This window comes from Pteropus medius, unplaced genomic scaffold (genome assembly GCF_902729225.1).
Source record: "Pteropus medius unplaced genomic scaffold, Ma_sr-lr_union100, whole genome shotgun sequence".
Taxonomy (NCBI): Eukaryota; Metazoa; Chordata; class Mammalia; order Chiroptera; family Pteropodidae; genus Pteropus; species Pteropus medius.
The window spans coordinates 20355911-20378899 of record NW_024346667.1 but is presented as its reverse complement, the minus strand read 5'-3'; the positions used below and the strand labels follow the sequence as shown (position 1 = coordinate 20378899).

The 22989-nt window shown below is 38.8% G+C and overlaps 1 protein-coding gene and 1 pseudogene across 2 annotated transcripts in view; one reads left to right on the top strand and one right to left on the bottom strand.

The window, feature by feature from the left end:
- The window catches only part of RBM46 (RNA binding motif protein 46), a 33588-nt gene extending 23479 nt beyond the window's left edge, over window positions 1–10109 (bottom strand). For both annotated transcript variants that reach the window (XM_039876349.1, XM_039876350.1), the window contains exons 1-2: window positions 9932–10109; window positions 643–804 (exon numbers count right to left, since the gene is read on the bottom strand). In XM_039876349.1, coding sequence (XP_039732283.1) covers window positions 643–793 — 151 coding nt within the window. In that variant the 5' untranslated portion in view covers window positions 794–804; window positions 9932–10109. The remainder of the gene's footprint in view (window positions 1–642; window positions 805–9931) is intronic.
- Window positions 10110–14986: 4877 nt separating this feature from the next.
- Window positions 14987–15105, top strand: LOC120613616 (uncharacterized; annotated as a pseudogene).
- Window positions 15106–22989: the final 7884 nt, after the last annotated feature.

The following is a 22989-nucleotide window of genomic DNA, read 5'->3' as shown; positions in this document are numbered from 1 at the left end:
AGACCTGAATAAAATGAGGGAATGAGTCTTAAGGATATATCAGGAAGTAAAAAATGCAAGTATTTTATACGGTAGAACAACTCAGAGCATGCAGGCCTGTGTGACTAACATGTACTTGAGGGAGGAGTAAAGTGGTAGGTAATGTGGCCATTCATGTAGCTAGAGGCCAAGATTTCATTTTTAAGTCTGACAGAAAGTTAACTGGAGGGTTTGAGCAAAGAAGTGGCCTTGGCTACTGGTAGAAAAAGAAAACATTATATCGGATTTGCATCTAGTATAGACACCATTCCTCTACTCACTGCTCTTTCAAATTCCTCCCAAAACCACCTCCTCTCTAATAATAGCTAGAGTACCCTTTTCCATATTGACCCAATCCTGACTTCTTTCTAAACCCAACCCAATCTCTTTCTCAATTGCTTCTTAAACCAAGAGCAGAGGTGAAAAATGTAAGGGTAAAACATGCATAACATTATAAAACCTACCTCTTTTCCCTAACAAGTAAAAATGATTGTTAAGGTCTTAAATCAGTTACAATGAAAAGAGCTACTGTTTGGGATACTTGTGCAGATACACACATAATGGAAATGACCACATTAAAGATTCAGGTTTGGTTTTTTTTTTTTAACATAAAGAAACCCACACCTGGAGGAGGACCACCAAATTTTCTTTGTCCATTTTCTTGAACCATGTTGTAACCAGTCTTTTCCATCAAAGCAAGTAATGCTGCTTCATTCTGAGTACCAGTTCGGACTTTACTGCATCCATTTGTTCCGTCTATATTTTCTTCATTCATGGTTGTAGTCCCTAAAACAAAGTATACAGACAGTGTTTACGACATGGAGCACCAGGCAACTATGAAGTATTTCTTTCGGTTGCAAGAAATCAAGGATAGTTGTGGCTGCTACATTTGGTGATCACTGCAGTCCTGCACCAAAATTCTTCTCTAGAGTGGAGGCTGGAAACTTCTTTTAATGTCACTTATCAAGAAAGCAGTACCTTTACAAGGCCTAAGCTACAAAAAAGGGAGGCAAAGGTGGAAAAGAGAACAACATAAGGAGCAACAAAAACAAGAGTGGGAAAACAGAAGTGAGAGAGAGTTAGAAAAAAGAAAGCAGGAGTAAGGAAATAAATACACTGCTGTTGATGAATATATGACCACTGTCGATCTATACAGCCCAAGGTTTAAGTTATTTTATGGTATAGGCCAACTGGGTTTTTCTGTGCCTTTACTTGTCCAGTAAATGTACCCTATGCTGATACCACTCATGTTGTCAGGAATCCTCACGAGCTCCACCAGTTATCAGAAATTGAACAGACATCTGGAATAAGAAAACAGAGCTCCTATCTACTAGAAGCTACCAGAGAGAGCAGGGATCACGACCACCTGTCCTCTAGGCAGAAACAGGAGCTACTGTGATTTCCTACTAGCAGCAGCTTAAGAAACTAACATCAATGGATGGAAAGAAGCTAGGGAAGAGAAGCTAAGGTCTATGTTGGCCATTGTATATAAAAATGTTTTTAATTTTTTTCAGTGAACTAAATTACCACATCCTCCAGTTGTCAAAAAGATTACACCGATCCTAAAGATCAATACTTTGATTTATTTTGTTTCTTAGTTTTATGTCTCTCTCTCATTTGACATTACCATAAACAAATACAAAAATTAAAATCCACAGTATGGGGGGAAATACATTAGAAGAGCTATTTGGGCTTTAAACAGAAATTTTCTAATTATAAATGAAAATCAAATCACTGTAGCAAGGCATTTTAAACAGCATGAAATTTTCAGCCACAGCACCTCAATTTCAGACTTAGCTCTGCCACTCCGTAGCTGTGCAACCTTGGACAAGTTATCGTTTCTTTACACCGAGTCTTCTCATTTGTACAATGAGAACACCAACATAGTTCATCACAAGGCTGCTGTTAGGATAAATGAGGCAATGTATTTAAAAGGCTTGCTGAAATTACAAAAGGTTAAATCAAGGTTCATTTGAAAAATACTGGAGACCCGTAAATCTTAACTGTTCATGCAGCCACACTGTTGGCACAGGCAGCAGGTTTTGGTGGGGTTTTTTTGTGTTGTTTTTTTTTTTTTGAGAAACATTCATTTCTCAAAGGTGGAGGGTTTAGTATGATGTGGAAGACACATACCTAGGGAAGAGTATCAGCATCTCTAAGGTAGATAAAAAGTGTGAGTAGAGAGGACATTACCAAAGGATCACTGCACTAGAGTAAGTAAAACTGTCACTGCAGTTATACTCACTTGTTCTTACTCTATAGCACAGTGGCTCTGGTGCCAGACTCCTAGATTCAAGTCCTTTCTTTTCGTTTACTAGCTATATAATTTTGGATAAATTACATAGCCCCTCTGTACCTCAATTTCCTCATCTGTAAAATACAGATAATCATGTTGCCTATCTCATAGTTTTTTATGAATATTAAATCAGTTAATTGTTGTTAAAAAATAAAAAACAAAAACCTCTAGGACTCCTTTTTGGTCCTGAACCCAAATACTAATTTTATGCAAATATTGGAATCTTTCAAATGATTAAACACCTGCAAATAAGTATAGTTTAGAATCCAGATATTCAATTTATTTTTACACTAATTTATTTCAGAACAAAACTGTAACATTAAACAAAAATAGGCTGAGAATACAATCATAAAAGGTTCAGTTTACTTAGAAGACCTATTATAAATGCCAGGGAATTTCTACACATTATCTCTAGTCTCTACAACGACTAGAAGGGAGTCTCAATCTTGCTAAAACAAAATTATTATTTCTACATATGAAAAAGACTGAAGCTAAGAAAGATAAATTATCCAAGATCACAGAGCCAGAAAGTGGCACAGACAGAATTCAAACCCAGGTCTGCTTGATCTTAAACATTCCCCTCCCCACCATCAAGAAAATGCTTTTAATATACCTTTTAGTACTTTTAACTCAAGGAACAAAGAAACCTCCAAATTGACTTTTATGCAAATGGCATATTCAGAAATTATAAGCTGATAATAGTTCAAATTAGATGACCTCTAAAGTCTTTCCTAGTTTTAAGATAAGTGAATTTTGCTCAGTGACAATCAATATAGCTACAAACACATTCGTATCATACATACCACACACACGATCTGTTTACAGTCAGTCTTTAAAGCTCCTTCTAAGTTATTACGTTGCATCCAATGAATTAATTCTGAAGAAAACAATGCACACATATAGTTTCTACCTGCCATCTACCTCCTTTCCTTAATCTCTGAAGCCTGGTATTCTTTATGAAGCTAAGATTCATTTATCAAACTACATAACAAATATAAGTATTGAGAATGAGATGTTCAATAGGCATCCTGAATGCAATATATCCAAAATAAATGTCATTTTATCTTCCAAACCTATCCTTCCAGTTTTACCATATATCCATCAATTTATCCATTCAACCAATAAATGGTACAACACACTCCCTTCTCTAAACTTTCACAACCAGAAACCTGGGAGTTAACCCAGAATCCTTCCTTTGACTCACAGCTAATCAGTCACAAAGACCTGCATATTTTACCTTCTAATTATCTCTTGAAATCAATCTTTTCCAATCCATCCCCACAGCCTGTTCTCAATTATTTCTTACTTGAATTAGTACTATGTTCCTAACTGTTCCAGGTTTTAGTCTCATCTCTTTCTAATGAAATCTCCACAATGTAATCAAAGTGATATAAAATATATACCTGATTATCTTAAGCTTCTACAAATCAGAACTAAGGGATAAAAATGAGCAAATTTATTTTATTTTTCTTTAATTCTTAGAATCCAGAAGGCTCTTCTAATATATAAACAAAAAACCTTAAAGGAAAATATTACTAGATTATTTTTACTACATAAATATTAGCTTTTGGAAAGCAAAAAAAAAAAAAAAATCACAAAACTAAGACAGAAAATTACAAACAGGGAAAAATGATCTTCAATACACATAATAAAAAGCTCATTTCCTAAAAATAAAGAGTAGCATGGTATCATAATTAAGAGCAAACTCAGGCACCAAATGACTGCTTAAATGTGAATCCTGGTTCTTCCCCTTACTAGCTGTGACTTTGGGCAAATTTGGCTTCAGTCTATTTGTCTGTAAAACGTGGATAATAGTTTCTATCTCATAGCATTGTTGTCAGGATTAAGCATAAACGATTTAAAACAGCATTTTGCATAAGTACTATAAATGTATTATCTAATTAATATACAATAAAATAACATTAATTTCTGATAAAATAATATTGTCTAATAAATTAATAAAAGAGTAAGGAAAATACAAACTGCAGACCAGGGACTTAAAACTCAAATTCGTTCATTTGTTCACCAAGGGTTTATTAAGCACCAACTATGTGCCAGGAACTATTATATCTGAGATACATCAATAAATAAAAGATCAAAAATCCTCCCTTATATACCTTATACTCTAATGGGAAAAACAAATGATAATAAAATAATAATATATGTTAAAAGGTAACAGTAGGGGGAAAGAGAACAAGAATAGAGCACAAGAGGGGAGGAGGTTGGCAGGAAAAGAAAGGGTGCAATTTTAAATAGAATAACCAGTATAGGCCTCACTGTGAAGGGAACATTCGAGCAAAGAATTAGGGAACCTATCCATGCAGTTATTGGAGAAGAGTATTTCACACAAATGGAAAGATGAGGACAAAAGGCCCAAAAATGAAAGTGTGCATGGCACATATAAGGGACAGCAAGGGGACCAATACGGTAAAACCAGGGAATAGTAAAAGGTGAAGTCAGCGAGGTAACAAGCTGCCACGTCACACGAACCTTGAAAGTCAGGTAATGAAGGACTTTAGCTTTTATTCTGAGTTAAATGAGGAGCCACTGTAGATTCTGAGCACTGGAGTAATAAGGTCTTCCATTTTAAAAGGATCATCTAACTATTGTGTTGAGAAGTCAATATAAGAGCAAAGATGGAAGCAGAGAGACCAATTAGAAGACTAAAATTAAAATTCAGGTGAGAGATGATGGTGGCATGGACCAGAGATATTCAAGAGGAGGGGAAAAGAAGTAGTCTCTGATAAGAGCTATATTTGAAGGTATACCCAAGAGGGTTTTCTCACATGTTGAATATGGATCATGAGATAAATAGAATAAGTCAGAAATAACACCAAAGTTTTGGCCTGAGCCATGAGAAGCAGAGAGGTGAGGAAGGCTGAGAGAGAACAGATGTTAGGGTAAAGATCAGAGTTCATTTTGGACACGTTAACTCTGAGTATCCACAAAATGACCAACTCAGATGCCTACGAGGCCTTAGCAAGAAACCTTAAATGAGTGGAAAGGCCAAGTACAAGACTGTAAGATGTTCTATGGCCTGTGCTTAACCAAAGTCAATGTACAATCTGAAAAGGGCAGTGGTTACTCAAGTCTAGCAAACAGTTACCATAAAGAAATCCAGTTTTTCCAGTTATGCCAAATTTTCCAATTTTACAAGAGAAGCCAGAACTCTGATTTTTATGTGAAATCTCTCGATTTTTAAAATTTGAGAGCCAAAGAGCTGCATTTACATACTAAAACTGTACAGCTACATAAATGTCATTTCCATTTATATGTTCAGATATTCACAGGCATAAAAATGGCATAACTAAAAAGCAATCTGGTGAAAAACCATGTTCGAATTTAGTCCAGGGTATATTTTAGTTCCACGTCCCAATTCAAAAATGTAAGTCAAATTCTCACAATGGAGTTCAATACTATATACATTTACTGCTGTTTTCTATATCCAAGTCACTTTACTTGATTTTCAGTAATATCAATGTCCCTAACAGACAAAAACTACAACCACTGGGACATAGTGCCTGAGACAGAGAGTGCTTCAATATATCTACTTAGCAGAGACAACTGTACAAGGTTGGAAAGGGCTGCCACAGGAGGTAGCTTTCTGCCAAATGGAAGTATTCAAACATGGGCTTGACATGCAGAAGAGAGTCAAGCAAAGGGTGTACTGCTGGACAACGTGGCCTTTAACAACCCTTCCAAACTGTAGTACAGAGAGTTTAACCATAGACCCTGCCTTAAAAGGATTTACAATCCAGGAAATATTAATATCATCATCATCATCATCCAGTTAGGTGCCTTCTGTGTTTTAAGCTTGCATTCTAAAGAGCAATATCTCTACAAGACGTTCATTGTCCTTTGAAAACAGAGTATTGCATAGTCAAAAAAAAAAAAACACCTAAAAATTAATCCAATTATAAATACAATAACAAAAACTGTACAGACCAAACAAAACACCTGCAAACTTGCTATGGTTTAAACTCTGGGTCACATGAGGGCAGAGATTCCCATCTGCCCAACCCAGCCCTGCAATTACCTTACAGATACACATTTTGGGTTGATTCATGTCTCTAATGTTGTATTTTTAAAGATATTATCTAGGGTCTCGTGTTGAAATAAGTCAGTCCCCACATTAAAGACTCTTACTAGAGAATGACCAGAACATATGCCAGACTTAGTACATGTAAAGAAATCTCAACCAACATATTACAAAACCTTGAAATCATAGAAGAATAAAACACACTGGAGGGTCACCGATCCCATTCTCTCTTTGGAAAAGAATGTGTTCTTGCCTTAAAACCTTGAAAACAAAGGTAACATATACACATATCTAATTCACAAATAAGAAAGTTTAAAAACATCAACTTTAACACCATACTTAATTTAATCAAAATACATTTCTAAAAGAGCCAGAACTCAAGAACCTCAACCAGATAATTAGAAACCAAATCTTAGAGTGGCATACAGTATCTTTATATTCATTCTAAAATATTCCAGAATTAATCTGAGAATTACCAAAATTCCAAGGAAGCACAGCAATCCTATACTTCATGACAAAGCTGACATACCAACTGAAGCTTTCAGGCTTGAGTAGTCCTTTGACATTTGCAGCTGTGGATTCACATTCCAAAGTGTTCTACAAACTTTTTTCCTTACCCTGCTGACCCAAGGAATCTGAGTAAGGGAAGGAGGGCCCTGAGCAAGAGAATGACACAAATGGTTGGTGCAAAAAAGACTTGGTAGGGTAGATTAAAAACTGTTGTACCATCTATGAACTCCAACTTTCACAGCTAAATTTTTCCTAAACTTCAGACTTTCAAAGATCCCTTTCCAGATGAGTTCAAAAGTAAAAGAAGAAAGAAAAGAAAACCTATAAAGCTGTGAGACAGAAGGCCAAGATAACACAGCTAATCACAGGAGAGATATTCAAGCAGCAATCTGAATCAAGCTTTAGCTTTAAATGCTAACTACATCTTCTTTAATTTTAAGCATCTTAAGTTAACAAAAATAGAAATTTCAAATTTGTACTGCCTTCCAAAATAGAAACTATATTATGAAAAAAGATAGGTATAATTTTAGCAAAATATAAATGAAAATTAATCATTTATCTAAAGGAATGTGTCAACTCATTCAAACTACTTCAATTGAAACTTCATTTCTGAATGACTACAAAAATTTATGAATTTGTAAAAATGAACACAAGTTTTACTGTGATTTTTAAAAACTGAATGTAATAGTGAAAAAAATAATTTTTAAGGAATCAAAATGCTTTTATAGAAAGCACATTAGATCTTTATGGCATTTCTTAAATTACATGGTATTAAATTCCAGACTTGTTAGTTCAGTTGTTATTGAGTGTGGTACACTTAGACCATGGTTGCCAGGTCAATGGAGATTTTTTTAGTGACAACGCATTTTAGTGACAGACTGCACTATAGCAACATGGCTAGCAAATTTAAATAATTAGTCAAAGTATATTGATATATAAGTCTAACATTTCAAATTAAAAGGTATAGAAAGATGAGTTCAATTCCATTTTTAAATTTTATTAAAGAATAAGAGCACATTTTTATTCCTATAAGTTAAATACAGAATGTATAAAAAGCTTTAGTACTAGATGTTTCACAACCTCTAGTAATACTGTGGAGGGCAGGTTTAAATTTAAAAAGATTTAAAAACTGAACTATTTAAAAAATAATTATAACTAAGAACTTTCTAAATATTGCTTTGAACACAAAAGTGTAATGCTCTTTGAACTTAGGATAAAAATATCTACAATAGAACCAAAATTCTTGTACAATACGACAAAATATTACACTACTATTCCTTAAAGTCTTCTATAATTTGTCATCTGAAATGTTAAAATTTGAACATAGAAATCATATTTTCTTCCCTCTTTTTCTTGCTTTGGAAATGGTCAAGTAGGAAAATGAGAAACAACACCCGGCAGTAATATGAAAATCTGGGCAGATTTTACATCAATCATTTGATTTCTATTCACAAACCTTCCTTAAACCGACATGTCTAAGTTTCCTAACAAACATTACACCATCGAAAATACGAAGCTTTAGTTCATAAATTAGGCAGATTCTTATGAAAAATTCTTACCTCATAATATATCCAGTTATATACATGTTTATATTTCAAGTGTTTTATGTACTATAATCTTTGGCAATAATGTTCAAGTCCAATACTTCACCCTCTTACGTGAAAATTAGCAATTAAAGCAGTGGCTTAAGCAGAAACGAAGGCGACACTAATATTTGGTACTAATAGTCATCTTCATGTCTATAATGGCACATAGTTGCAAAGAAACTAATTTTAAAATAGAATGTTTTAAATGCGAACCCTGGAAAGGAATCTGTCATTAGAGCCCATAAGGAGCTTTAACTTTGAAAGGCTCCAAAGAAAAGTCTGTCAGTCTTCTAATTATTTAAGCAAAATTCTACCGACATGCGAATATGTTATATCCCGGTTCCTGTTCTAACTCCATCCTCGAACACAAAATGAGATAAATTTGTAAGATAAGCCGTCTGAAAAAGCTCCTGCTAATATCCCCTAAATTATTTTAGCCTTATTAAAATGACCACATATAAAGACTATAGTTTCAAGAATGTAAGAGAGAGCTTAAAGAGACTTCAACATTAGCTAAACTAAATTCACATAACCGGTGCCCAAATAAATCGAGGGGCTTCTCAAGGATCTCAGAATTAATATCATGCCAGGATTAAATCGGAGGTCCTCTGACGCCTGGTTCCGTGCTCTCTCCATTAACCCAAAGAAAATATTTTACGAATTAGTAATTAAAACTGTCTGATGTTAGCAAATAAAGATGGTACTGCTGCCTGTTTTACCGTCCATGGCTGCCAGCCGCGTGTCACGGGTGAAAGGTGGTCAGTTATCTTTCCCGCAGACCCGCAGCCTTCCAACGTTCAAAACCCAACACACAAGAGAACACTAGGGGTAGAAACAGGAAGAGAGTCAAAGGCAGAGGAAAGTTCCAGGCTCATCCCCAGTTAGAACTCAGTGAAAACCACGACGTGATTGCCAAATCTCACCCAGCTATCGGGACCCCCTGGGCGTTGTCTCAAAGCCTCTAGAAGGAACGCGTGGGTGCCCACAACGGCCGTCCTGCTGAGAGGTGAGGCGGGTGGCCTGACCTGCGGTGGTCGACGGAGGGGAGGGTTAGGAGAAGAACATGGAGGGCAGCAGGTGGAAAGCGGCCGGAAGGCGGCGGGGAAGAGCGGAAATAAGGGGGAGAGAGGGCAGGGCCCCGTGGGGCGGAAGGAGCGGCCAACGGCCCCGACGAGACGGGGCGCTGGGGGGCCAGACGGCTGGGACCACGCGCTGGGAGGGCTGACAGCTGGAGCTGTCCGAGCAAAAGATGCCCCGTGGGGCTGGGAAGTCGTGCCTGTGACAGTTGCCATCCCGCTGCTCGACGGGGCAGGGGCACCGGGAGGGCGAAGCCCGCAGACACCGCCTCCAGCGGGGCGTGGGTCCTCACTACGTATTTGGCGTGAGAGTGAGTAGGACAAGACTTTTTGCGGCCTGGAGGCAGGGTCTCCAGACATTACCAGCGCTTTGGCAGCGGCCCCGCAATCCCCATCCCCTCCTCACCCCTTCGGGTCTTCCAATGTTAGTCCTAAATCCCTGGGACCAACGACTACAAACTGCCGCCACCGTTTCGGGGACCAGTCGGTCGGAGCGGTGGTCGCCGCAGGGGGAGGGGAGCACACCAGGGGAGCTCGCGCGGTCCTCGCGCCTAGACTCGGCTCCCAGCGGGCGCCGCGCGCGGTGGCCTAAGCAGCCCCACGCGGAGTGGCGCTTAGACCAATCAGTGACCTCTGGGGAGGAGCGAGGGGGGGTGGGCGGGACCATGGTTTAAATCCAAAGAAGTTTCTTGGAAGGGGAGTAAAAGTGGTGGAGTGACAGATACTTTAGCCAATTAGGGCGAGGAAAACGAGTGTTGGGGACCTACGCATGGAGTGATACCAAAAGATTCTGCGTGGGTTTTTTTAAGGTGTTTAAAAACAAAGGTTGTGATATTAACTTTCTTATTTCTGTTACTTAGGGGGAAATACAGATGATTGTAAAGGTTCTTGTCTCGTTTGATGGAGTTTTCAAGTTTTAAATTGCTCCTTTGACCCAAAACAGCCATATATAGTAACTGTGGATCTTTTGGAATAAAAACTCGGGCAAGGTGGGGGAATAAGGCTAAAAGGCTGATTTGCAAATAGGACTAGACATATAAAGTGTAGCGGTTTAAATGCCTAGATGAGCTGAATCAGGAGACCAATAATAGGCCTGACTCTACCTTCATTCAGTTTGGGGAGGGATTTGGCAGTGCCTAAGCTGAACAACCAGGTTCTATGCTTGTCTAAAACTAACTTTCACGGATATGGTTGTGTGGCATACTACACGTATAGCCAGAATTTTGCTTCCTTTAAAGATAGAACTCAGGATTAAATGGCAGACAAAGACAAAGATACTTTAGGAGTCAGCTGTAGACTCATAGACTTACTTACAGAATATTAGAACTAGAAAGAACATACCTAGATCATGTAGCTTCTCCTTTACCAAATGAGGAATTTAATGCCCAGAATAATCTACTGGGTTACACAGTAACATAGGCTCCCTAATTCCCAATCTCAAGGTGCTTTCTTCCACAATAACTCGTGATTTCTGTTTGTTGTCTCCATATGTTCAAGGCACTAATGAATTTTTTTTTTTTTAACATACTCTAACAATGAAGAATTAGCAAAGACTTTGAAGTCAGACAGATATGGGCTTAAATCCCTACCTTACCATTTTGTGGTTGTGACACCTTGAGCAAATTACTTAACTTCTCTGAGCCCCAGTTTAAAATGGGGATCATGAGGATTAAATGATAATGTTAACAAATAACGAGTACTTATTGTGTGCCAGAAACAACCTAAGGGATTTTTACATCTTAGTTCATTTCATTGTCACAGTAACTTTGGCAAAGGTACTAGTCGCATGTAGCCCCATGTTGCAGATGGAGAAACTGAGACAGAGAACTTAAGTAGTTTGCTCAAGGTCATGCAGCAAGTCAGTAGCTCCAGTTTGGCTCTGAAACTTGCAGGTGTAACCGCTGTGCCATACTGTCTCAAAATGTGTCCAGAAACGAGTGGCATGATGATACCCAATGCACACATGAAGCTCAATAAGTATTCTTTTTCTAAACTCTCTGCCCTTCAGTCAATGAATATCATATCATTTATATAAGCTGCATTAATTCAAAATAAAGCAGAGGAAAAAAACCTAGACTAATAGAATATACTTAGCTTTTTTTAAACATGTCATTTTTCTACCTTGAAAACTACAAGGATGATGATTGTTCTATCGTATTATTATTTGTGCTTTCTCATTTATTCTCCCAGAAAAGATTTCACACATTTTAATTTTCAGGTTGGTGTCTTCTCAATTCCCAGTAATTAAATTAAATACAAGTTTAAAGTTAAACTAGTGGAAATTATGGTAGACATATTAATCTGAAAAGTTCAAATATTTTTTTAGGAGTTACTGTAGTATCATTAAAACGTCACTAGGTGGAGATGTTATCTTCTGAGGTGCAAAAGATGTTCCTGGAAGTAGCCTGAATACTTTTTTTACACTTCCAGTTTTCTTTTTACCTCCCCACGCTCACCTCACACCCAATATAAAGAAAACCAGGTAAACAAAGGCTTCTCAAGAGGCATCAGAGCCAGGCCATAGAACCTTGCTTTAGAAAGACAGTGTTATTTAAAGACCCTTCCAGAACTTAACATTTATGTCCTTTCAGTCAGATTCCTTCTGAATTGTTTATCATCTATAGTCTATAAATAGATGTATTTTTCAAATACTAGGAAAACTTTATCATCTACATGTAAAATTAAAGGAATAGCCTTAAACCTTACTTCTCAAGGCTCCTAGAAAAGAGGATCTAAAATACTTATACCAATTAGAATTCTTTTTTAGGAATAAATCGCTAGTTAGGGTTTGTTATGTTTATTTGCAAGTTTATGGGAAATGGTGATCCAAATGAATATGGTCCCCTATTTATACAGTTGACCCTTGAACAACATAGGTTTGAACTGCATAGACCCACTTCTATGCGGATTTTTTCAATAAATAACTATATTTTCCTTATGAATTTCTTAACATTTTTTTCTTTAACTTCATTGTAATAATACAGTATATAATATACATAACATACAAAATATGTGTTAATCACCTGTTTATGTTATTGGTAAAGTTTCCTTCCACTCAACAGTAGGCTATTAGTAGTTAAAGTTTTGGGGCACTCGAAGGTTATATACAGATTTTTGACTATGCGAGGTGTCAGTGCCCCTAACCCCCTCATTGTTTAAGGGTCAACTGTACTAGAGAAAATTGAAAATGAGACAGTTTTCTGGTGACTCCATCTGGTCTGGAACAAGACTCAAAGCTAGACTTTGCCTTTTTATCACAGAGGCTCCCTGATGAAGACTGAATAGAATTGTGGGGTGAGGGGAGTGAAATCATGATGAGGAACTGCAAATAAATGTGATAATGTTTATGAAACAACAGAAAAATTGGGGTATTAAACAAAACCAACGTTTCCTATATAAACAGAGTTTGTTCCTATTAAATCTAGAAATAAGATTATTTTGATAATCTCCAATTAAATTAGATAGTAGACAAACAGGAAAACTTGGAAGACAGAACAGGTTGTTTTACAAATCATGAGAGTAGTGGAAATGCATCACGTAACCACCCTGAGAGCCCATGCACAGCACTGACAGGTGTGCCTGCCATGGCAGCCAGGTGGGCAGTGGGCCCACACCCTGGAAAGAGGTTGTACTCTCAGAGCCAGTCAAAATCACTTCCAACTGGTGCATGCAAAAACTTTTTTTTTTTTTTTGATATCTGGGCAACAAGAAATTTAAAAGACAGAGGAAAGAAAGCCTTTTTGTACATTAAACCTAGACCCACATCCTAAGAATGGGGATCTTAAACTACGAGATGAGATGGTCTGGAGGGGTAAGGAAAGGATTAAACAGGAAATTTACGGTGCATCGTGATAAGTGCCATGCTTACACGCATAAACCACAGCCTGAACAATATCACCATTAACACTGTCAGGCCGGCGATGAAGAGCGATAACGCAAGCCACCCTTGGCCATGTGGTGGCAGGAAAGATCGGATACCTCATCTGTCACATCCACAGCAAATAAAGACACAGCATCTTCCTTACTCTCAGGTACTCAGCATATGTTGAAAGGAAGAAGGTAAAAAGAAGAAGAAGAAGCATGGCTGGTTAGATGTTTGAGTAAATCTGCTGAGGAGCTAAAGAGGAGAGACCTTTCTTACTTTGGCTATCTGTCTATATCCAAGGAAAGAAGTGAAATTGTACTTTCTTTAGAATGAATTGAGCACTATACTAGACACTTAGAAACACTTTAAAAGAGCTTATAGTTTAATTGGGGAGCAGAGCAAGCCAGCTGTCAACAAGGCAAACACACGGACCCCAGACCTGCAGCATGAGGTGTTTCAGGTCACCTTAGCCTTCAGGCTTGGACCCGGCTCCAGCCTCCACTTGAGAGTCACAGATAATGGTAGCTGCTGGGCCTATGTCCACCAGTTCACCCCGACTCAGGAGAAGGCACTCTGTGTGTGGTCTTGGTGTTTGTTTCCTCATACTTCTGCCAACATTCGGTCTGGCTCTTAACAGGTGCCCAGTGGCACTACATGAAGATGGAAGCCTGTCTTTAGGAGAGTAGGACACGTCCATAGCCTCCTGACAGGCACCATGCAGAACCCTGCCTGTCTCCACTTTGCTTTCCGACACATGTCCATCTCCCAGGCTGATTTTCTCCTAGGCCTCACCCTTCAGACCTGACTGACACCTCTGTCTTAGCTTCTCAATGGCCCATCAGCAAGGCTTCCAGGGTTTGGCTCACAACTAGTAGAAACTGGAAGAAAAAAGTTTAGAACTATAGGAAGATATTTAATTCCATCTCTTCTGACCAGGACAGATCTCTGCTGAATCAACACTATGTATCTGTAATGTCCTTCAATCTGTAACCCAGGCCTGTCACAGTTTGTGATTCTGCCACCCACAATAGGCCCAGAAGTTTTGCTTTGTTTGATGAAGAGCCAAGATGGTACATTTGCCAGCCCCGTGTCTCAGCTTTTCAGTATTCTCCCAGTTGAGTTGCAGGGCTAGAACTTAGAATGTGAATTTCATCACCCAGAAATGACTTCTCATATACCTAAAGGATAAGTCCCAAATGCCAAGAAGCCCAGTTTAAAGAACTGTGTGTGCTTCTGTGTGTATACCCACAAACAGATGGTAGAGTGACATACATTTTATTATTACAGGCTTTTGTGTTAACTTCATATCTGTCTTGGGATTGCTTCACAAAAGGAAGCTGCTTTGTAAACAGTTCACTATGGAATAAAGACTGTTCACCTTGATGTCAGCTCATAAACACCATATCGCCCTTATCAGAGTACTGCTTTAAACTCTACAACCAAAAAGCACAGGTCAGGACTATGGAAGTCAATGTGTCCCCTTCTAATATTGAGTGACCACTGGCTGGATATAGCAGTATGATCTTCTTTGAAAGAAATTGATCTCATTTACTTGGTTGCTCACAAATAGGGCAGTGTGATATAAAACAAAATCCAGTCTACGGCCATGCTCCCCTGAACAAGCCCAATCCCGTCTGGTCTCGGAAGCTAAGCAGGGTCGGGTCTGGTTAGTACTTGGATGGGAGACCATCTAGGAAGACCAGGGATTGTAAGCTGACAAGGTCCTTGCAATCTGTGAGGTCAACCAAGGGTTGCCTCGCCTAAACAAATAAATAAAATTAAATTAAATAAAACAGAAGCCAGTGTAAAAATACCAAGGTTTGAGTCCTGATACTGCATTGCTGACTGTAGGATCTTGAATGTTTTACCTGCTTAGCCTCAATTTCCTTGGCTATAAAACAGGAATAAAACTGGCTTGGTTAAAAACTAAGTCATTTAATATTCATAGGCTCCATTTCTTCTTTGCTTTACAGGGTAATAATTATTAAATGAGTAAATGTATGTAAAAGCACTTTATAAAATAATAAATGTGAAAATGTTAGATATTTTCTAAAGCCACTTTCAACTCAGATAGTTATAATACTATGGTCGCAACATACTTTCTCCTTGAGAATAGAAACTTTTGTTTTTCACCTCTGTAGCCCCTCTCCCAACTTCAATGCCTAGTATATAATAGACACTCAGTACTTGTGAGGCGAACAAAAGGAATGAAGAAGAATCTGAATTCTCTGCTGTGAGGACAAAGTGGCTCCTTGCCCTGCCAGGAAGTAGTTAGTGTCCTAAGCCTGAGAGTACAAATGTGGAGCGATTGGTAAGTAAGCCCCACATATTCTGGGTTCCTAGGAGAGATCTTCCTGACCCAGCATGTCTTCCTCATACCAGGCAAAATTTGTGCAAAAGAGCACACATCGGTAAAAGTTCTTTGAGCCTGGCTAGGGAAAGAACCAAGCAGGTATGGAGAGGATAATAAAAGTTGACCTTTTCTAAGAGTCTGCCCTGCTTTCTAGGTGGGAAGATAACTTTGGGATCAAAGGTTTGGGGTCACCCATACTATTTTGAAATATTGTTTTCTTCCAAATAATCAACCAATGGTAGCAAGGCAGAAGACTACCATGACCAGCTGGCAATCTTGCAAACAGTTCATCTGTATAGAATCCCCAGAGTAGAACGGGGAGTAGGTTTCAGGGGAATCCAGTTTTCATTCTGGTTCTATCACAGAATCTCCTTTGGATCCATGTTATTTTCAACCTCTAATTCACATAAAAAGAGAGGAGATTGGATTGACTCCTGTCAAAGCCTCTTCTAGCCCAGCCATCAGGAACTCTGAATGTGTTGTCATCTTTGATTCAGCAGACCATCCTACTAGAAGTTGCCATGGCCACCACTTCTAATTGACGATGCTTTACTAGAGTTCAGAAGTGTTCACAAGCTGAAGATTTTCCTCTACCTTTGAGCATCTGTGTCTTTCTAAGAAGTTTGGGCTCCCATCCCACTGCTATGAATGATGTTGAGTGTTATTCACTGTAACTACAAGTCAGCATTGCCATGTCGCTGCAGTTTGTCTATAAATCAGCTTGACAAAGGTGCGGTAATATTCCATAGTTTCAGCATACTAATTTAATCTTACAATTTTCATGTTCTGATCTCTTGCTGAGTATTCATTCTGCAAGTTACATCTATTCACCTTACACTGAAAGATCCAGATGAGCAGGTGAAGCCCTTGAGAGCTGAAACACATAGGACTAGACATAATGGAAAGATAAACACATAAAATTTTCTTTTACACAGGAAAAAAGACAGATGACATTCTGAGAATGAAAGTTGACTCATCTTTCTCTAAGTGAAAAAGTAAAAAATAAAATAATAATAAAAGATAAAAATGAAACCAGCAAGTTTACAAAGTATATTTAATTATACTTAATTATGCTATAAGGGCATAAAATTCCAAACACTCATGCAAAGCCAATGGTTATGACTCTTAAAGTTCAAACCACATAGTCTTGTAAAACCATGACTTACACTTTTATTTCTGCCTCTTTAAAAGATGACAAAGACTGAAATTCATTTATCCATACATTCCCACTCTCTAGTCCGGGGGTCCCCAACCTCCAGGACGTGGACCAGTACTGGTCCGTGGCCTGTTAGGAACCAGGCCGCACAGCAGGAGGTGAACGGTGGTGAGAAAGCGAAGCTTCGTCTGTATTTGCAGCCGCTCCCCAGCGCTAGCATCACCGCCTCAGCTCCACCTCAGACCATCAGGTGTTAGATTTTCATAGGAGCACCGGTTTTGGTGCCAAAATATTGGGGACCGCTGCTTTAGTGCAAACCAAAGAATGGACCTACTTTGGGGAGGATCGGTTTGAGGCCTGGTAGGAAAATGAAGTAAAGGGCCATATTCATTGATGTAAAAGAAACTCTTTGTTTTTCCACCTCTTGCTGAGGTATGAAGAGAATAAAGGCCAAAAGTACATTTCCTCAAAATCTTTTTTGAGAAAAGGTCTCCATAACACCTGTTTCCAGGCTGCTCAGGAGAATGAGCAAAGCAGAGAAATCTGACTGAGCTACGGAAGGAGGCATGGGTACCAGCTCCTGCAGCACCAGCAGCAGCAAAGAGAAGTGAGGATGGTGTAGCTGTTCACCTACAGAAGAGCTAGTTATCCCCCCCAGACAGACTGCTGTGGTGCTCTGAGGTCATTTCCCTGATTCTCTTCATTTTCAGATTTTCTTCTAGCTTGTCTTGTCTGAAATTCCTTTATAATATTTTAAAATAATTGTTGCCAGTGTTATTGTTCCTTTAGGTCCTCGTCCAGGAAAACTTAGGTGTAGTAAAAAATGGAAAGGACTTACCATTGTGAAATTCCCTGGCAGTCATCTGTCTGTGACTTGCCAGAGGTGAAGTGCAGAGAGAGGTGTATGGAGAGCTGGAGCGGAGAGGGGCTAGTCAGGGGAGACTTAGAGAGGAAATAAATCTTGAGAGGAAATAAATGTTGCTCAACCATGTAGAAATTGCTAACTTTTTGGTTTCCACCCAGCAGTGAGACACCTGGTCAGATCAGGTGTCCGAACCAAAAGAACTTAATGCTTTGGTTCCTCTGCCTGGACAGATCTTTGGGAACAGCTGCAGGCTGAGCCAGGCTTAACAGACAAGAACTGTTTATCTGATAAATTTTGGAATTTCGGCTCATTGTTTGACTCATTATAAACAAGGAGATTTTCTTAGGAATACTAACATTCTTCTTCAAAGGATAGGTGATTCAGTCAACTACCAGATAAAATGGTCTCAAAATTTTACATGTATTGGGGTCAATATAGAACAACAAAAAAAACAAAACAAGAAAACATTATGTGCAATTTTCATTGGACATGTTAGCCACTTGGATTTTTTAATCTTCCATTATAATTTTTTTCATGAATATTTTAATTGTAGAGGATATGAAATAACTTCTGAGAGCATGCTGCTCAAAAATTCCCAGTGGCATTGAAATCTGAGTCTTGTACTGTGTCTTCATCTCTCTGCTCCATCATTCAGTGAAAGAGAAGAAATGGGAATGGACTTCTCTCAACAGGTTACTTGAATGAGAGCCCAGGACTCGAGTGCTTTGCAGTGAGTTGTTTTTTTTCTGATTTTGGTAGGGTTTTTTTTCCTAATTCTCTACCTCTTCCCACTTCCCCTGACCCTGTTAGAATTTCCATCTGAATATGTATTCTTTTCAAAGAAGCCAGTAGAAATGGGAATTGAATCAGTCATTGATTTGACTGATGCTGATACTAATCACTGTTCTGAAAGAAAAGTGCAATTCCGATAATACTATGAAAAGTGTTTGTCCTTCAGAAAAGAGTTGTGAAAATTATGATTTATGCTTCTTAAATGAAGCATAAAGCAGTTCACAGTATGTTCTATCACAGAGAATACTGAGGTGCGAACAGATGTCATATAAATTCTGTTTTCTGAGTCTTTCGGCTTTGTGTGCGTGTGGTTTTTTTGTTCCTTTTCCCATCAGACTTTGTAAGTAGAAGAAGCCCACATCCATTTTCCTTTGCATTTCAACCCACAATCTGCCTTCTCCCCCAACCTCTTTAACACCCGCTTTCCTAGCGTTAGTGGGGTGTGTATCGTATTAATCAAGATCACTCACAGTCTCATTCGTCAAATCCAGTATAATGCTATTCAGTCTTTATCTCTTCCCTATATCTTGATGCTCTCCATACTCTTATCTTCTAAAATTCACCCCTTGGCTTTCCCACAGTGTCTTCTCGTCTGCACTAACCTTTTGTACTATTATTCCTCATTCTCCTTCTGGAACTGTTCTTGATCTTTCTTCCTCCCTCTTATTTGTGATCCTAGTTTTCTATCTTTACATTTTAAAAAAATATTCATAGACTAAGATGTTCTGATTCAAATCCTTGGCTTCAACCATCATTGTTATAACTCCTAGATATATCCCCATCTCTGAGCGCTGTCTTGAGCATGAGACTCCAGTTTCCAATTGTCTACTCTATATTTCTACCCATGGGACCCTGGGCTAGTCAAACTTTATATATCCAAAACCACATTCATCCTACTTCTCCCAGGCCCACGCCCCTAAATTTGCCAGTATGGCACGGCACAACTAATATATTTATCCTGATGCCCAGTTTGGGCCTGTTATTCCTGAAGTACGCGTTTTGCCTTTGCAGGCAGGCTGTTCCCCAGGCTCTCCTATCAGCTGGTTTCTGGCTTAGTTGGCCAATGTGAGGCCCTCACAGGAGATTAGTGAAAGGAAAGAAGGAACTAGGGTATTACACACACACGCACATGCACATGCACGCACGCACACACACACCACCCCGCCCCACCAGACAATACTTAGAATGTTTTCTGTTTTCGTGGTTGGACCCTGTGTAAAAGAACCTCCCTCTTTCTCATCTATCGGATCAGTGTGTTCTCTCCTCTCCATCCCCATTGCCATTGACTTATATCTAGTCTTCATCATTTCTTTTCTACATTTTGGTAATAGAATATATATCCTTCAAGTTATATCTCATCTAGTCCATTCTCTACAGTTTTGCAAAATGAGTTCTCCAAGGTGATAATCAGATATTACTCTCTCATTTAAACTAAAACTAACAGCCATTTTTAAATGAAAATCAGTCACAAGTAGCTCCTTTAGAGTCGATTGTCATGCCTTGGGTCATGTGTTTCTGCAACTTGGCCCAAGTATGATTGGCCCAAGGATGTCACCTGATCTGAAGGTACCTGACCTAAAGGATATGAGAGGGACCAATAGCCCATGAGGCAGCCTGGCTAGAGGGCTTTGTTCACTGCGACCACCAATACTACATAATGACTGGCCAGCCTAATTAAATTCTCCGGCAATCTTAAATGAGAGGCAAGAGACCCAGTGGAGTGCAGCAGAAAAGAAATACAAAGGTGTAAGGACAGCCAGGAGGCAGCAGAAGAGATGAACATCGAGGGTTAGCTGCACTAGGCAGACAGCCATAGGAATAGCAGTTATAAGTGCAATAGAAAGAAATATCTGGGACAGAGCCAAGGGTCAAGAAGAGATAGCACTAGGGTTATTGTTGGGGTATAGGAGCAGTTGTGAGCTGAATGGGAGAAGTGACCATTCACCTGCTGAGGTGATTCCTTTAGTTTCAACTTCATGTATTCTTAAAAAAGCCTCCATCCATAAAATGTATGTTTCTTTTCCTCACTGCCTAATTCCACCCCTATTTGTCATGTGTTTCACAAAATTGCATGCTTATCAGACTCGGCCTAGGCACTTGGAAAGTTTAAGAGATTCTTTCTTTCCACTTAGGACTTTTAGAGTGTAAAATCCTCCATGATCCTGCCTATTGTCTCCAGCATCACCTGAGCTGTTCTTTCTTAAAGGAATGGTGGGTTCTTTGTAACAGTACTGGGCACTTTTCTCGCAAAGTAACAACATAAACACAGATAATTGTTCTTAATGACTAGCAGTAACCCAACTGTGATGTGGGTTCTCATGACCGTGTCTTTGTATTTACTGCTCAGGGCCCTGCAATGGCCTGGAAGAGAGAGCTCTCTTTCACTTTAAATATTCGTATTCTTTATATCTTGATTATGATATCAATGAAAACTTCTTTAATGTTGTTATCCTTTACTGGCCCCCACCAGACAGGTATGGGTCTTGGCTCTCTGCTTTTCTGACACCTGTCCCAGATCGTCATTGTTTTAGAATCTATTTACTTGCCTTTTTTCCTCATTAGATTAAGCAACTACAGGACTAATATTCTAACTAGTGTATTCTTATGTGGTTCTGCTTGAAGTATACAGGTCTGCAAGAACTTAATACAGTCATTGGAGGAAAGCATACCCAATTCATGGGAGATCTCGGGGAGCCATTGCTATATAGTAGAAGGAAAACTGGAGTTGGATTCTGGATCTGGCTGATTATTTGCGTAATCACAAAGTATCTCAACCTCTGTACCTGATTCTCCACATATGAAACGTGATTAGTTGTATAAGAGTTCGGACCAGTAACTTCTATGGTCCTTTGCAATGCTGTGAATGCCCTTGAAGATAGGCCCAGGGACTTGCTCCTTCTCACACCTCATCCCCACCCCACCCATGGCCAGGGTAATGTTGCAGGCTGCTGCAGTGGCATTACACATCTGGTTAGAAGGTTCATACCCAGGGCTCTAATTACTTCTTCTTGTTGCTTGATTTTGTGGAATGGAGAAGAGAATTTGTCATTTAATATTACACGGAACCTTTTTTCTGCAAAATCAAGATAGGCTTCAAGATATAGGTAACATAGACCATATCGGTCTGAAGGCAGAGCCACATAAAGTTTTAATTTCAAATATGTAAAACTATGTTCAATAAAGGAAACTTTGAGAGGCATAATTCTTCAGGCTACCATGCTCAAAAAAAAATGTTTGTGAGCTACCTTTATGCATTTCAAATTCAAAGACAAGGGAGGACAGTATGTAAAAATGATTTTATTTAACATACATGTATATCAAATATAAAATTAGTTGAGCTGACAAGTCTAAGCAGATAAAACTCTCTAAACAGATCATATAAAACAGAAAATTAACAACTATCATCTCTTATATGCTTCTCATCTATAACAAAGTAATTTTGCCATTGGTATAACTTTGATATTATTGAAAAACATTTTTTTCTATTTGACAGTATGAAATAGAAAATGGAAAATAAGAAATATATCTATATTCTGAAAAAAATAATTTTTAAACAAGAAAAAAACTTACATATTTGCTTGTCCTTAGAAAGAAATATATCTAGCAGAGCAAAGATCTGGTGTAGGCAATATACTCACAGTCACCATGTTAATTTATTTTCAGGAACCAACTTTCTGGCAGGAAAGGATGCATGACTCCCCCTGATTCCCCCCACCAAGAGTTACTCAAACAAGGATTTAGCTAAAGTCCATTGACAGACACTTCCTTGACATGTTTGGCTCCACCCTCACAATTAACAGGCTCTTGTTTGAGATTGAGGACCATAGCTAGTCTCCTAATAGATCCCCTTGTCCTATCTTGTCCCATGCTCCCATTCTTCCTCCATGCTTTTGGGAGTTACCTTTCTGAATCCCAAATCTCCATTGTCTGTTCATAAAGTCCACACTCCTTGGTCTACACAAGACTCACACCACTTGATCACTGCTCTCCTTTTCCGACATCTCTCCTCATCAGCCTTGCTCTTCTGCACCAGCCTCTGAACCACTTGCATTTGCCTGAATGCCCAATGGAGTTTCATGCTTTCAGTCAACAAATAGTAAGAGTACCTCACACTTCTGTGCCAGGCATGTTGTGGGCAGTTTTTATGCATTTGCTCATACTGTTCTCATTGTGTAAAATGTCCTTTTCAAATCTGTCACCAGAATACACTTCATATTTCCAACTCAGTACACAGTCCCTATGGTTTTGGCCTTACCAGTTAAAACCAAGCTGCTCGGGGTTTTTTCTAAGCCTTCTTTTTCTGTGCCTTCAATTAGCTCTAGTGCATAAAGTCTTAATACTTCTATGTCCATGTTGCCATAAACTTTTAGGAAAAGGTCCATCTCTCATGTACCATTTCATCCCTAATACCTGTCTAGTACCTGACTCTTACA